The following is a 13,414-nucleotide window of genomic DNA, read 5'->3' on the forward strand; positions in this document are numbered from 1 at the left end:
TTCCAAAGATAAAAATACTATTGATATTTTTACAGGACTTTACAGGAGTTTTCCAGACAGACAATGCAATCATTCTGAACCAGACTGCAAGTCTGCGAAGAACACGGAGGCAGAATGCTGCACTTAGGAAGCATAATTCTAGAAATAGTAAACACAGAAGTACAAAACAATCTCAATACTATTCTTTTGAAAGAAATCATATGCTCTCAGGAAGTGTCCTGCCACTACAAACTGAAGTGACTGCTTACATGAAACCCTTGGATCTTTTTCCTTTCATTCCTTATGCCTTGATAGTATCATAGGGGTAGACAGGGATACAGAGGGAAAAAAAAAAAAAAAAAGATTTTTAAAATGTGCCCACTTGGGTAAACTAACTCCTTTAAGAATTTCTGGCTGTGAAGCTTTCACCCAAACTCCTGCGCATGAATCTGAAGTGCTTCTATAGTAAGATACACACAATCTCTTTTTCCTACTCTATCAATTTGTAACACATTTCTAACTTCAGATCCGCAGTTAGGAAGGACACAGCACAGACAAGCAGGAATTTCAACAAACTGCACCTTTACAACAGTGTAATGGGTTGATTAGGAAACCCATATGAATCTGAAATACTGAAGTCTAACGCTAAATTTTAAAAATACCAAATCTAGAGAATACTTCCAAAACTGTAAGTAAGGGTGTATTGGTAAATCAGTGGCACATACAGAGCCAAGCAGGACACATCTAGCCTTCCATACCTCCTGCATCTTAATGAGGATCACAGCTACTAAAAGAGACAGAGAAATTTGAAACCAAGAGGTGGAACATGCACAGATTTCAGTGAAGAGAATTAGGCAGAGCTCTCCCCTGCATCACAAATATCTAAAACACTTACCTACTAAAGCAGTCATGAAACGATTCATTGAGAGAGGCTCCAAGTACATTGGCCCTTCATACCCTGATTCCAATTCACTTCTCACGTAATCCCTAAAAAAAATAAAACCACAAAATATTAAGATCCTCCTGACGAGACAAGAAGCAATTCACTCATTCCACACACACATAACCTCAGTGTATGTTACAGTCAATTAAGTAAATTACGAAAAGCAATATTAGCACTACTGTTACGGCAGCCTCAGCGATCAAAGGATCTAACCGAAGCATGACTTTAGTGAGAGACATATTATCCGTAATTAGACTCACTGTCACAGCTGTAAAAGTCCTTTGGGACACCCAAGCTGCTCTTCAGAAGGTGGCCTGAAACTGCTTATTGACAAAGCCTCTTAAGCACCATTCCATTTTTAAGTTCCCTTCTTAAGTGGTTCTTCTTCCTAATCTTAATTTCTTTTCCCACCAGCTTCATGTGAAAAGGTCTTCCAATGTAATGGTCATGGTGTTTTGCACCAATCTCTTTGCACTGTATTAAAAAATAGCTATGAAGGCAAAGTGACAATCGCGGAAGACCAGGTACAGGGCTGCTTCATAATCCTTTTATCCAACAAGATCTCAAAAATTTAGCTGTATCCTGGAGAAACCAGGGGGACCAACTGGATGCCCTCAAAACAAGGGACCACAAGTGGCAGACAAAGTCTGAAAATCTGACTGGACAGCTGTAACTTCTCTCAGAAAAGGTGGGCTAGGAGGGGGGCTCAGGCAATCAACGAAACAAGTAAGAACCCTGGGAGAGCGGGCATTTTGCCTGCTGTTGGTGATCATCTATCACCTCCGCCTTCGAGCAGGCTAACCTGTGTAACAGCAATGCGAGTCAAACACGAACTTCACACAAAAAGCAAATATTTTGCACTTTCAGAAGATAATCCTGGAACAGCAGGGCAGTAATTCTCCAGTGGCTCGTTAATCCCCTGCCATGAGACAGCAGGCGATCCTCGTGACCCTTCAGATCCACATCTTCAGCCCCTTTTTCTGCCTCATCTTGAGACCCTCTGATGCCCACTGCATGGCTGCTGCTGTACCCTCGTTGTGACACTGCCAACTCCACCATCAGCAGCACCACAGCCCCTGCTCCACGTCCACGTCCAGCTGCAGCACGTCCCGGGAATGCCAGGCACACACACTCAGCTGACCCAGCGCAGAGCTAGCAGAGTCTGTTTGCTCGAGGGGCACGGCACGACAGTATTACGTATTTATTTACATCAGTCAGGCAAGCCACACCTGCTGCAAGCAGATGCAGGCAAAGCAAGCGAGCAAGACTGGAAACCACAACGTACGAATTTATATTTCAAGTGAAGAAAAACGTGCAACGCAATGCTACTGGAAGCATTCGCTTTTCCCCAGAAACGTGGAAAAATACTCTGGTTCTAGCACCATCTCGCTACTCCAAGCTAAGGTATTCGCATTTTCATTTGCAAAAAACTCTCTGGAATTCAAGACATAAATCTCAAAGTACTAAAACAAACACTTCAAAGCCTGTTCTTCATAGCTGACAACGCTGCCTACTCACAGCAGCTTTTCAAGTGTCATAGTATATGCGAGGTATGTCGACATGGGCTCTTTAGACTGTAACCTACAATTAAAAACACATGGAGATGGAAAAGGCAGCTGAGATGACTGATTCCGCACAGAACATCTCCCCTTGTTATCAAGCCACAGATTAGCACAAGGTTTTTTTGTTTTTTTTTTTCAACCTTCAAACACGCACAAGGATGTAATCTTTGGGACCAAGTTGTGTATTTTTGTTTATGCGAACCTGCAGAAAACACTTTCTGACAGCATTTGCAGAGCAGACAGGATAATCCATCAGAGTTAGAAAGAGGGGGAAAAAAAGCACCACTGCAGATTTCCTCTGAATTTGCAACATGCTGAAGATGGCTTTTTGTATTAGCGATATCATGCTCCATCCTCAAACTGAAGGTGAAAATGATGGCTATTTCTAAACTGCTAGAAGGAAAGCAGTGAAGACATCAAGCTTTTTCTACATCTGTCAGGAAACAGGTTACAAAATCATCCAGAATACCAACTGTAGCGAGAAAACCTTGCACAACTTAGCCAAGACGTACCACCAAAGCTGCACGTATAGTTGGTTCATTTACAGCAGGAATGTGTCTGGAGATGACCCAAATCCTCCCAAGCTACATTTTTTGCCCTTGTCTGATTCAGTCATCTGCACCGAGGACTACACTTGGCTTCACTCTTTAAGTACCTTTCTTTAATTGAGAGTTTAAGGCCTGCCAGCTTAGAGCAGCAATGCTTTAAGGTCCCCTAAATTTTTTAAACAGTATTTGTAGATGATGTCTAAATAAGAAAAGTAAAAGCAATGATTCTCTTATTACGAGTACAAACACAAGGATCTTTTGGCACAGACACCAATCAGAAGATGCCTGGAACAGCTGCAGTGCCATACAAGATGCTGAGAAGAGCAAGTGCACGCACTCAATTTTGATCAATTAAAACTGTATTAAGCTGCAGCTTTTACATCGGGGAATTGTTCACTTTACTGCAGCTATGTAAGAAAACAAGAATGCTAAAATCATTATTTACTAGTTAATGAAATGACTGAAAGTACGTTATTACTTTAGAAAATTAGGGCATAAGAATAAAGCTGAGATCAGATCGCCTGCTGTTTATTCTGTGGATGCACTCCCAGCCTCATTTAATCGAACTGCTGGACTGTTAACATATAATCACGGCCAGCCACGACTAGCATTGCTCTGAAAAGGTAAAGAGATACAGTGCTTCACACATGACCCCTTTTTTGTTATTGGAAGCACAGCAAGGTCTGCTGTTATTAAAGATATGCTTTGTAATCGACAGACATAAGGAACAGTGGTTATCTGACCCAAGTCATATTGCCGACATTTACTGTGGCTGATTAATCTCTGCTGTTAACATCAAACACACACAGCCATAGGTATTGAATGTCTACAGATATCTTTAAAATTAAAAACATCTTTTAAGATTATCCATAAGTAACGATTCGGTCCCTTGCTCCCTGCCTTTTCCTCCTTCTCCCTCTCCCACTCCTCTCCCCTCAAATCTTCTCACCCCAAGCTCTACCAGGTTCAACATCTGGAACGTAATCATAACAAAACAGCAAAACATGAAATAATCTAAGGATGCTTTTTTTTTTTTAAGCATCATTTCTTTTCTGCACAATAACTGCGTTTCTTTTCCCCAGTTTTATTGTTACAACTAGGAAGAAGAAATGTGATCCCTTTAAGCAAGACATTCATGCAGCTACATAAAAAAAAAAAAAAACATACATTTTCCTTGTCAAGAGCAGCAGGATTTTATTTTTTAAAGCTGACTTCTCCTTTTTCCATAAACAGATGGTGAATTATCTCTACCCAAATTGCCAGGCTAACATGTCACACAAACGCAGCGCCGCCTTGGACTCTCCCAAGCGCTCATGAGCATTAGCTAATCAATCCGCACACATTAAGGTAAGTCCCAGTTTTGCAGATGAGGAAGCAAACGCTAAGATGTTAAGTGATTGTCAAGGTCACACAGACCTGGAAGTCTGAAGTCAGAGCTTAACTATAAAATTCAGATCTTCTTATTCCTAGACGTGCAGCTGAACCACAAGCTATTTCTGGGTGGAAAAACAGCACTGAGAGCTGCAGTCTTTCAACAGCTCAGAATTTCCAGGACACTGCAGAGTCACAAGTGCCAGCTGATTTTGGTCTTGTTCTATAATTTGCAATAACCAAACTGGCCTCAATAAGGGATCTCTTCATCCGTCTTAAATAGCATCCCAACTGGTAGCCTACGAGCAGTGCACTGCAAGTTTTCTGTTCTAAGCAAATTTTATTAGCAACAAAAAAAAAATCAGGAACAGTTTGCACACGTGATTTCTGTGTGTCTTACCATGATCAGTCTGCTAAATACAGACATCAGTTGGAATTGGATAGCCTCATCAGTAAGAGGTACAGCTCCAGCAGCAGAGTTCATCTGTGTCAGTTACACTTCACTATTTTCAGTATGAAAACTAATTGGATTCAAAAATTCTTTTGAAAAGCTAATTCAAGTGTCGCTCCCTGCATTATACAGAGGCTGGTGCTGAGATCCCCTTAAACAGTGCTTACTTCCCAACCAAGTCAGTCTCATATCTAGGGAATGGGTAAGCTCGCTCTAAAGTGCTAGAAGCTGCATTTGCTATGCAAAATAGCTAGGGAATACTGCTGGACTATTTGAATCTCAGACATCTTTTAATTAAATATTTTTGTGCCAGTTGATGCAAGATTTAATTAAAGTCTTTATTAACACACTCCAGAAGTATCAAGTATAGAAAGCTTAGTAAGAACACTCCAAACAGTCCAAGCTGTAGTTATCCAACATGTTTCAATGAAGCCTGTAATTCTCAAAGTGATACCAGCTATAAATCACATTATGGAGAAAAACCACCAATAAAGAACTATTAAAATCAAATAACGTTATTCTTTAATGTATCAACTGAAACCCATACCATCTCCCTTTCTTTTGAAAGATTTAAAGATACAAAATGGCTTAAGGATCTCTAGCTATAAATATTCTGGACCAAACCCTGTATCTGATGGGCATCTGTTACCAGCTTTATTTTTATTTCAACACAAGCTCTTAAATAATGTTTAGGCTGCTTTTTCTAATAAGTAAGCCTTTAACTCTAAGAGAAACACCCACAAACTGTATCTATAAAAACTCAGGACTCCCCTGAGGATGATAAAAAAACCCTTTCCTTCCTACCCAGTAAATAAGAAGCCATAATTCCTCTCTTGCATCCTCATCCATTCAAGAAATCATTAACTGAAACTCTGACAGCCACACCAGTGACATGTCAAGTCACCACAAAGCCTTCCTTAACACTCCCCAGAGCTGCAACGTACTGCATAAGAGATATTCCAGCAAATGCTTTGGAACAACGATTTTGATGCAAAAATAGCAAACCTATTACTTCACTTAAATCAATCAAAAGCACATTTTTAAATGTTTCCCATCATCAGGCACCAAAATAAATCAGGCTCAAGTCCACATTTGCAAAACTTCCCATGTAAAGACATTAATGTGAGGGCACTCTCTTTGGTTCCAATTAAACATCTTGTCAGTGTGAAAGTTTACATTGGCTTTCAACGGATTTAGCTGGAGCCAAACAAAAGATGATCTACTTTGTCCTGCCTTTCTCACAGTTTTCTAGCCTCTTGCCTTATGTTTTAAATCCAAACACCTTTCTTTTTGTTATGACTGTAAAATATATTACACAAAGATGAATTTAGGAATAAATTCCACCATTACTTTACTTTTACCATCTCCCACTGCTATTTTCTCCCTCCTCCTAGGTGCCAGGAAATTGAAGGTAACGTCCTGTCTGCTTTGTAAAATGCTCCAGTGTTGAAAGCATGTAAACCGAGCCATTGAGTAAGTCAGATTACTACATCAGAGGCAACATTTTGTCCTGTAGTGCTTTCTCTTCTCAGATTAATGGGCATTACACTCCACACAAAAGCAGCTCAAAACTCCTTTAAGTCAACAAAAAATACACCAGAACTACTTGACAGCACATTTAATTCCATGAACTTTTTCACGATAAACAGCATGATATATTTAGGTGTCTGGCATAGAAAAAGATTGCAGAAGATATTAACAAAACATCAGATTTTTAAATCCCAAGTGAAACTAACAAATGTAACCCATTTATTCCTACCTGGAAATCTGGTGCCCAGCATACAGCAGCAATGCGGTCAGAAAATACAGGTAAAGCTGAACAAGGTGTTGCCTTGGTAAAGTGAGGAGCACAACACTTAAGATATAACCTGTAACAGAAAGCAGAGGTTGGCATTTCAAAAAAGTTCTCTCGAAATATGAACTAGCATTCAGATCTCTTTAATTGCCTTTGTTTTCATTTGATTTTAAAACTCAGGTACCTGTATTTTCCTCTTACCAAAACAGCACACAAAAAAAAAAAAGCCTTTTTTTTTTTTTTTTTTTGTCATGAACAGAAATAGCTCTACCAGCTTCTACAAAATTACATCTAGATACCAAGCACTGGACTTGACCTCCAGTATTTGAAGAAGACAATTATTTTAACCTATGTAACTAGGGGAAAAGGCCTAGGTGTCTCTGTTGCTACTGAAAATAAGCTTCCTTGTAACATGATTTTTAAAAAAAAGCCTACCCACCTAACAAACCCGGTCATGTGATGTTAAAAATATTTTTATTATTATTTTTTAAGCAAAGGACACACAGAACACTTATCCACACTGATTATCATTACATATTTTCATTCTTCCACTGCAGCTTCATGCCCTAAAGACACTTTGCATGCCCATAACTTGAGGTAGACACAGGCTCTTCTCCACAGCAGTAACATCCGAGCACATTTTAAAGCACATTGAAGCCATGAGGATGCTGCAAATCAAGGCACCTTTTCACAACCTATGGCTCATGGGCACTGACACCAGCAGTTCCCTCGCTGCCTGAGAGCATTTAGCAAGATTGTGGAAAAAGACCCAATGCAGATACAGGGCTAGTCTTCAAAAACACAGCCTGGCTGCTCAGCAGCTTTTCCAACACACAGAACAATGATCCTTTCTTTCCTACGTGCTCTCATTAGGATACTTTATTAACGCGGTGCTTTGAAGTCCACTTCACAACTGGGCAGTGATGCCCATCCTCTCCAGACTCGGCAGGTCAGAGACCCGTTGCATGGTGCCCTTACTGATCTTTATTTCCGAGCTCACCACCACAATGCAGTGCACTCATGCTCTTTTCTGAAGGTCAACTGAAGTGCCTGGCACTGAAATCCATTTAGAAAAAAAAAAAAAAAAAAAAAAAGCAATGGCTAGCAACTTCCCTGCAGCTAAGAACAAAACACCAAAGGACTTGGACTGTCACTTAAAGCTGTGCTATACACATTGAACTTCAAGTATCATCCATCCATTCAGCAACTCTGGGCGCAGCCTTCTTAACCGAGTTAATTTGTACTTTGAACTTTTTTAAAACACTTAAGAAATAATGCGACTCTAGATTAAGCACTCAACCGTGGGACAAACAGCTACCATAAAACAACTAAGGAACACAATATGTTCCCATATTTGATAAAGATATGATTTCAAAGTCAGTATTTATGTAGAAGTATTTCAAGGCTACTTAATATTTCCCACCTTCAATAAACAATCTCTAAAATCCTGTGAAGTTAGGTCTACAAGAAGGTCACTTGCAACATGCTCCTAGAGAAGGCATCAGACCCACAAGATGCCAAGCAAAGTTTGATTCAGATATGATAGATTATGATACATATGACTGATGATAGACAAAAAACATTTGCTCTCCCTCTTTCCAAATTCTACAGTAAGTGATAGTTTCTTTGATTAAAATGAAGTATCACTGAAGTCACCACTAATAGTTTTTGCACAGCATCTAAACCATTTTTATTTTGATCTTTCTAAAGGGACCTGAAACCTAGCACAAGTTTCTTTCTATCACTTGTTTTACACAGAATAACATACTTCTGGTTAATTCGATAGAGCCAATGCTCCTATCTTAAGATTTCTTAGCAGACCTGTATGCTGGAGAATTCATCTTCTCTGTTCACCACTTTCCATCAAATACTCAAATGACAGGAGTAGGAATTTCCCAACAGAATCTATTAGACATTTAACTAGTTTGCACCACACCACAGCTTCACGAGCTCTCTAAACAACTGCAGACACTTTTAATATCTAGTCTCCTCTATAATTACCACTTCCCCTTGGTTGCTTAGGTAGGGACACCTCTTTGATGCACAGCCATACACCATTCCAGCCTTTGAGTCAAACCTCTCTAAACCTTTCTTCTCACTGCAGCCCATGACTCACCTTCAGGTGGAGGAGAAACAGATGGGGTTTATTATGCAGTCTTTTATTCCTCTTTTACCCTACAAACAGTCCAAGAATACCTGCTCACTGTATCTGCATTCAAGCTCTGCCATCTTCTTCACCTTATTCCATCACATGACAGTCTGCTCCCAGGGCACATGATGATGTAACCTGAACACTGCTAGGATAATTTATGTAAAAGGACGGCATTTCAGAGGGCAGTTACTGCACTGCCACACAGCTACATTACACAGGACTATTTTAGAAGTGACTGAAGTTCATTCTTCTCCGTGTGATCGCTAACTGAAATAGAGGATGGACTGAAGGAACGAAAAAAGGTCTAAATGCACATCAGAAGATACAAAGACTATTGCCACATCTGTGCCTTTCAAACTGCCAGCCTCCCAACAGCACGGGGCAGCACCAAGACAGCCAAGGCTGCTGCAGCAGCTTTAAAGACAAACACCAGTGCTCACGGGTTTGGGCCAGAATTTAAAGGTTTACTTGGAAACAGGCCTTGTTTGTCCTTTCTGTTAAGGTTTTGAAAAAGAGGAGAGTGAGAGACGTTTAAGTAGTTCCCTTTCACTCTTACTTACAGTTCCCTCTTATGAGTTGGTAAGTGAGTGTTTGACACCCTCGATACTGCAATATTTGCATTTTTGCTGCAGAGGCCCTATTCCCAGAGTGGTACCAGCCTCATTTTTATCTACAAGCCTTCTGCCAAAAAAAGAAAGCAAATAACTCATTACCAAACTGGCTCATTGCAGAAGAAAAAAGGAAGACAAGCTCAAATTCAGACATACTAACAGTGACATTCTATTCCCTTTCTTTTTCACTTCAGCAAATGATGTAATTAGTACACAGCATAAATGAGATCCTACTTCAAAACAAAGGCCCAGGAAATGAAATTTCTCACAGCAGCTTTCTCATCTAAATCATTACATTCTGTTTCCATTTGCACCTCCTCTGTCAGAAGCAAGCACGGTACTGAAACTCCCTTATGGAGAGATTCTCCATGCACGGGGATTTACAGTTTGAAAAACATCTTAGTGGACAATCTTTAGCCATGGGTTAACAGCAACTAACTGTGCCAGCCTTACAAACACACGCTGCTCAGCACCCATTCAGGAGCACAAGGAAGCAGAGAGCTTCTACTGCCTTTTACTGGGGCTGATTTAGGCCCCACTGGGGAAAATAAAGAAAAACTGGGGGGGGGGGGGGGGGGGGGGGGAAATCAGCAGAAAAGCTAAGTTAAACATTGCTGGATGAGAACATGAGTATTAACTGGCTCATGACCTCATTTCTAACTTGTTGATTCAGCTAGATGAAAACCTCTCACCGTGCAGTGCTCATTGTCAGAGCAAGCAGCAGCTCACGCTCAGATTGCCTTTCAGCACTCTCTATCTGCATGCCACCAAGGTGTTTCCCAGCTGCTCTCACCCCATCTTACCTCTTTGCCCACTCAGGTGCCTGAGTTTTATTGGCATGCTGCAGGCAGCGGAGGCTTCTAGAGCACGATCAAAGTTGCAACTCATCCTCTTTACGAGCCATTTTAGTGCTCATTTGCATGATTACAGATCCCTCGTGTCCACTTCACATTATTAATCAAAGTTTCCTACAGGTTTAGTCAAAAAATGAGAACTCAGCACATGAAAGCCAATTCAAGAGTTCATAACATTTCTTAATAAACCAAACCATCTCTTGGATGCTGCTTCTGCAGAGGCTTGCCAAGGGAACGCTGTGCTCAGAAGAAAAGCAGCTCCTTATGCTGGATGCTACAAAGTGAGGAATTCAAATCTTCAAGCACCAGAAAGTAATAGCACAATTGCTTGGATTGTACCAGAAATTTAATTTGCAAGGGCCTATCTGCCCACTCAACCACACCCTCTGAGGATAAAGGGCACATCTTACAGTGCCCAGTAAAGCAGCAAGCCGTGACCACAGAACGCCATCAAGACTCACGTCTGTCCTGACTCCGAGTAGGAACCCTGCACCACGGAGTCAGTTACTGCATTTTAGCTAACCCCTGGCTGTCCTCATTTCAGTTTATTCAGAAGACTATCTGGCCACAACATACAAGTACCCATAACACGGGACAGACTTCTCAAAGACTGTATTTGATATGACAGAAGCGGTACAACAGCAGCTTGAACCTTTATTTCCAGTGAGTCTACTTCTTGGGGTAACCAGTCACCAGAACAATTTACATAGAGATTTAATATATCGTCTGTGCCTAAAACATCTGTTTCAAAAAAAAAAAAAAAAAGGATGGCTTTCAAAAGACCGGTTTTAGAGCTCCCAGTAGGTAAAGGCAAGATGCAGAAGTTACCAAGGGAGATTCCACGGCCTCTCTGGTTCAGGTTGGCTCAAGACCAGAAGGAACCACGACAGCCACTCATTTTTAAGTCACATAACAAGAGAGAAGTTCTTGTACATCCTCAGCTTGTATTAAGAATCTTTGAAGAATAACCCAGCCAAATGGGGTCTTCTGAATTGTCTGAGACAGCTATCCTGAGAGTGAGACTAATTCTTCATCTGTTGTTAAAAAACAGTCAGAGAAGCACCATGCACAAGGACCTCTCCTGCATCAGAAGTGGCTCCAACACAAAAAATTATGCAAAATGTATTCAACCTACAAGCCAGGCACTAAGTGCTCTCCAAATGGCTTAAGCCTGTACCAATCTCACACAGTCACTGGGGCACCAGTGCTAACACCACCAAGTGCATCTTCCATCTAGCCTCGCGGGTGCTAGCTGAGCAGCTGTCCGAGGCAGCAGAAGCACAGTGGGCTTTAAGAGGTGTTGCTTTTTTTAAGGAGTTGATGTCTTTGCGTGGCAAGCCGTGGCACTCCTCTCCCTCACCCTCCCACTCAGCCAGAGCTGCCCAAACAAACATTACACGCTTCAAGAAGTTTCGTGCTTTGAGCTAACACTGTAAATATTTTTGCCTTTCTGAAAATATGTTGAATAATTAGTTCTACATTGAGAAAACACAAATCTAAACCTACTTGTGCACAAGCAAATTAGTATTTACCCAGTCATGGTACAGCGTAACAATAAACAGAGATCTGAAACCATCACCAGTATCTGCATATCTCAGTGAAAAGAATTCCAACAGCACAATCTGCTCGTTACTGGGGCACTGCCATCAGTTTCAACAGATGTTTCTTGAATTATTAAATGTGTAACAGATTCAGCATTCTGAGTATAAACAATCCAAGACCAGGGTTCTCTACAGATTTACAGTTTTGTTTGAACAAACCGATGGACTTTATGCTCTAGTTCTGCTGTACAAGTCAGGGGCTGTTCCTATAATACAGCACAAGTAACAATCAGAGCTCTGGCACTAACCACAAACACGAAGAACCCGAAGGGTACTGCAAAAGAACACAGAACTGGAAGTGGAGCCATAAGAATACGAGCACTCACAACATATTCCAAATTCTGAACACAAATTGCCAAGTTGTCATTAGACTGGTGCTCAGAAAAATACAATAGCCAACAGAACCTCATCAAATTTTAATAATCTCCTTTCAAGCAAGATACTATTAACTTCTTTTTAATAAAAAATTATACAACTTGCCTAAAAGAGTTACCAGCTTTGTACAGAAAAGTTACTTTAAAGTATTTGTATACTGAGAAAGCTGCTTAGTAAAAGCCTGGGACACTATGGCAGCAGCATGTGAACCAGCAGTCTCTAGAGCTGGAAAGAGAAAAAAGGGTATGTTGTACTTTGACCATGGCATATCCTCTGCTCTCTTCTTTGCCTACCATCTGTAGCACACACCACATTTAATCCAAAAGGACAAAAACATAGCAAGTTTGTTTTGGTTTGTTTTTTTTTTTTGGTAAGAAATAAAGATCAAGTCCATGCCATCAAATTGCGTTTACTTAGAAATAGATACAGTTTAAAATAGTAACACTCAAAAAACATAGTTCTACTACCCATTTACCTAAGTGGTGCTGGAAGGAGGGTGACAGAAGATACAGGACAGCAAACTCAGATGCTGAATCTGAGCAGCACCTTTGTCTTTGTGTACATTTGCACATTTAGTCACGCACCCTCATCTCATGATTTTGGGAAATTAGTTTCTGGAATGAACCAGCTGCTTCCTTCTTCTCACACCGAAGCTTCACATGGCACTTTTTATTGTGTTTGTATCAGACAGCTCAATCTTTCCTCTTAAGAGAAGAAGCACCACAAAAAGCTGTACAAATAAAAGATCGAATTAACCCATGAGAGCTCAAAGAAAGTGGGCATACCACAGCAATCAGCTGCCATCAGATGGCTACATGTTCAGGTTTCTCCTTCCACAAGCCCCTTCTCAAAAGGCATCATTCATAACAAGTAGTTCACACCTAGCCTGCGAGGTGACCAAACGATTAAGGTAACCACACGGTTTAAGAAACTGCAATTACACGCAGCGTTGTGAAAGATGATGCATGTTCCAATTATTCCAAGTGTTTAGTTTCTTTCCTTTCCCTGATTTTTTTTTTGGTTGTTGTTACAAGGAATACAGTTTAAGATAGAAAACTGCTCTCATTTTTATTCTTAGGTAAGAAAACAGTCTGTGTTTAGTGCACTTCTATGCCTTTAGCACAATGGTGATGTTAAGTTCCAAGTCTGACCATGATTACAGGTTAAGCACG

The 13,414-nt window shown here is 40.6% G+C and overlaps 1 protein-coding gene across 2 annotated transcripts in view; it reads right to left on the minus strand.

Annotated features, from left to right (window-relative positions):
• Positions 1-13,414, minus strand: part of RNF145 (ring finger protein 145) — a 44,526-nt gene that overhangs the window by 19,725 nt on the left and 11,387 nt on the right. For both annotated transcript variants that reach the window (XM_027468225.3, XM_027468226.3), the window contains exons 3-4: positions 6,614-6,722; positions 875-966 (exon numbers count right to left, since the gene is read on the minus strand). In XM_027468225.3, the coding sequence (XP_027324026.2) occupies positions 875-966; positions 6,614-6,722 (201 nt within the window). The remainder of the gene's footprint in view (positions 1-874; positions 967-6,613; positions 6,723-13,414) is intronic.

Source organism: Anas platyrhynchos, chromosome 14 (genome assembly GCF_047663525.1).
Source record: "Anas platyrhynchos isolate ZD024472 breed Pekin duck chromosome 14, IASCAAS_PekinDuck_T2T, whole genome shotgun sequence".
NCBI classification, from domain to species: Eukaryota; Metazoa; Chordata; class Aves; order Anseriformes; family Anatidae; genus Anas; species Anas platyrhynchos.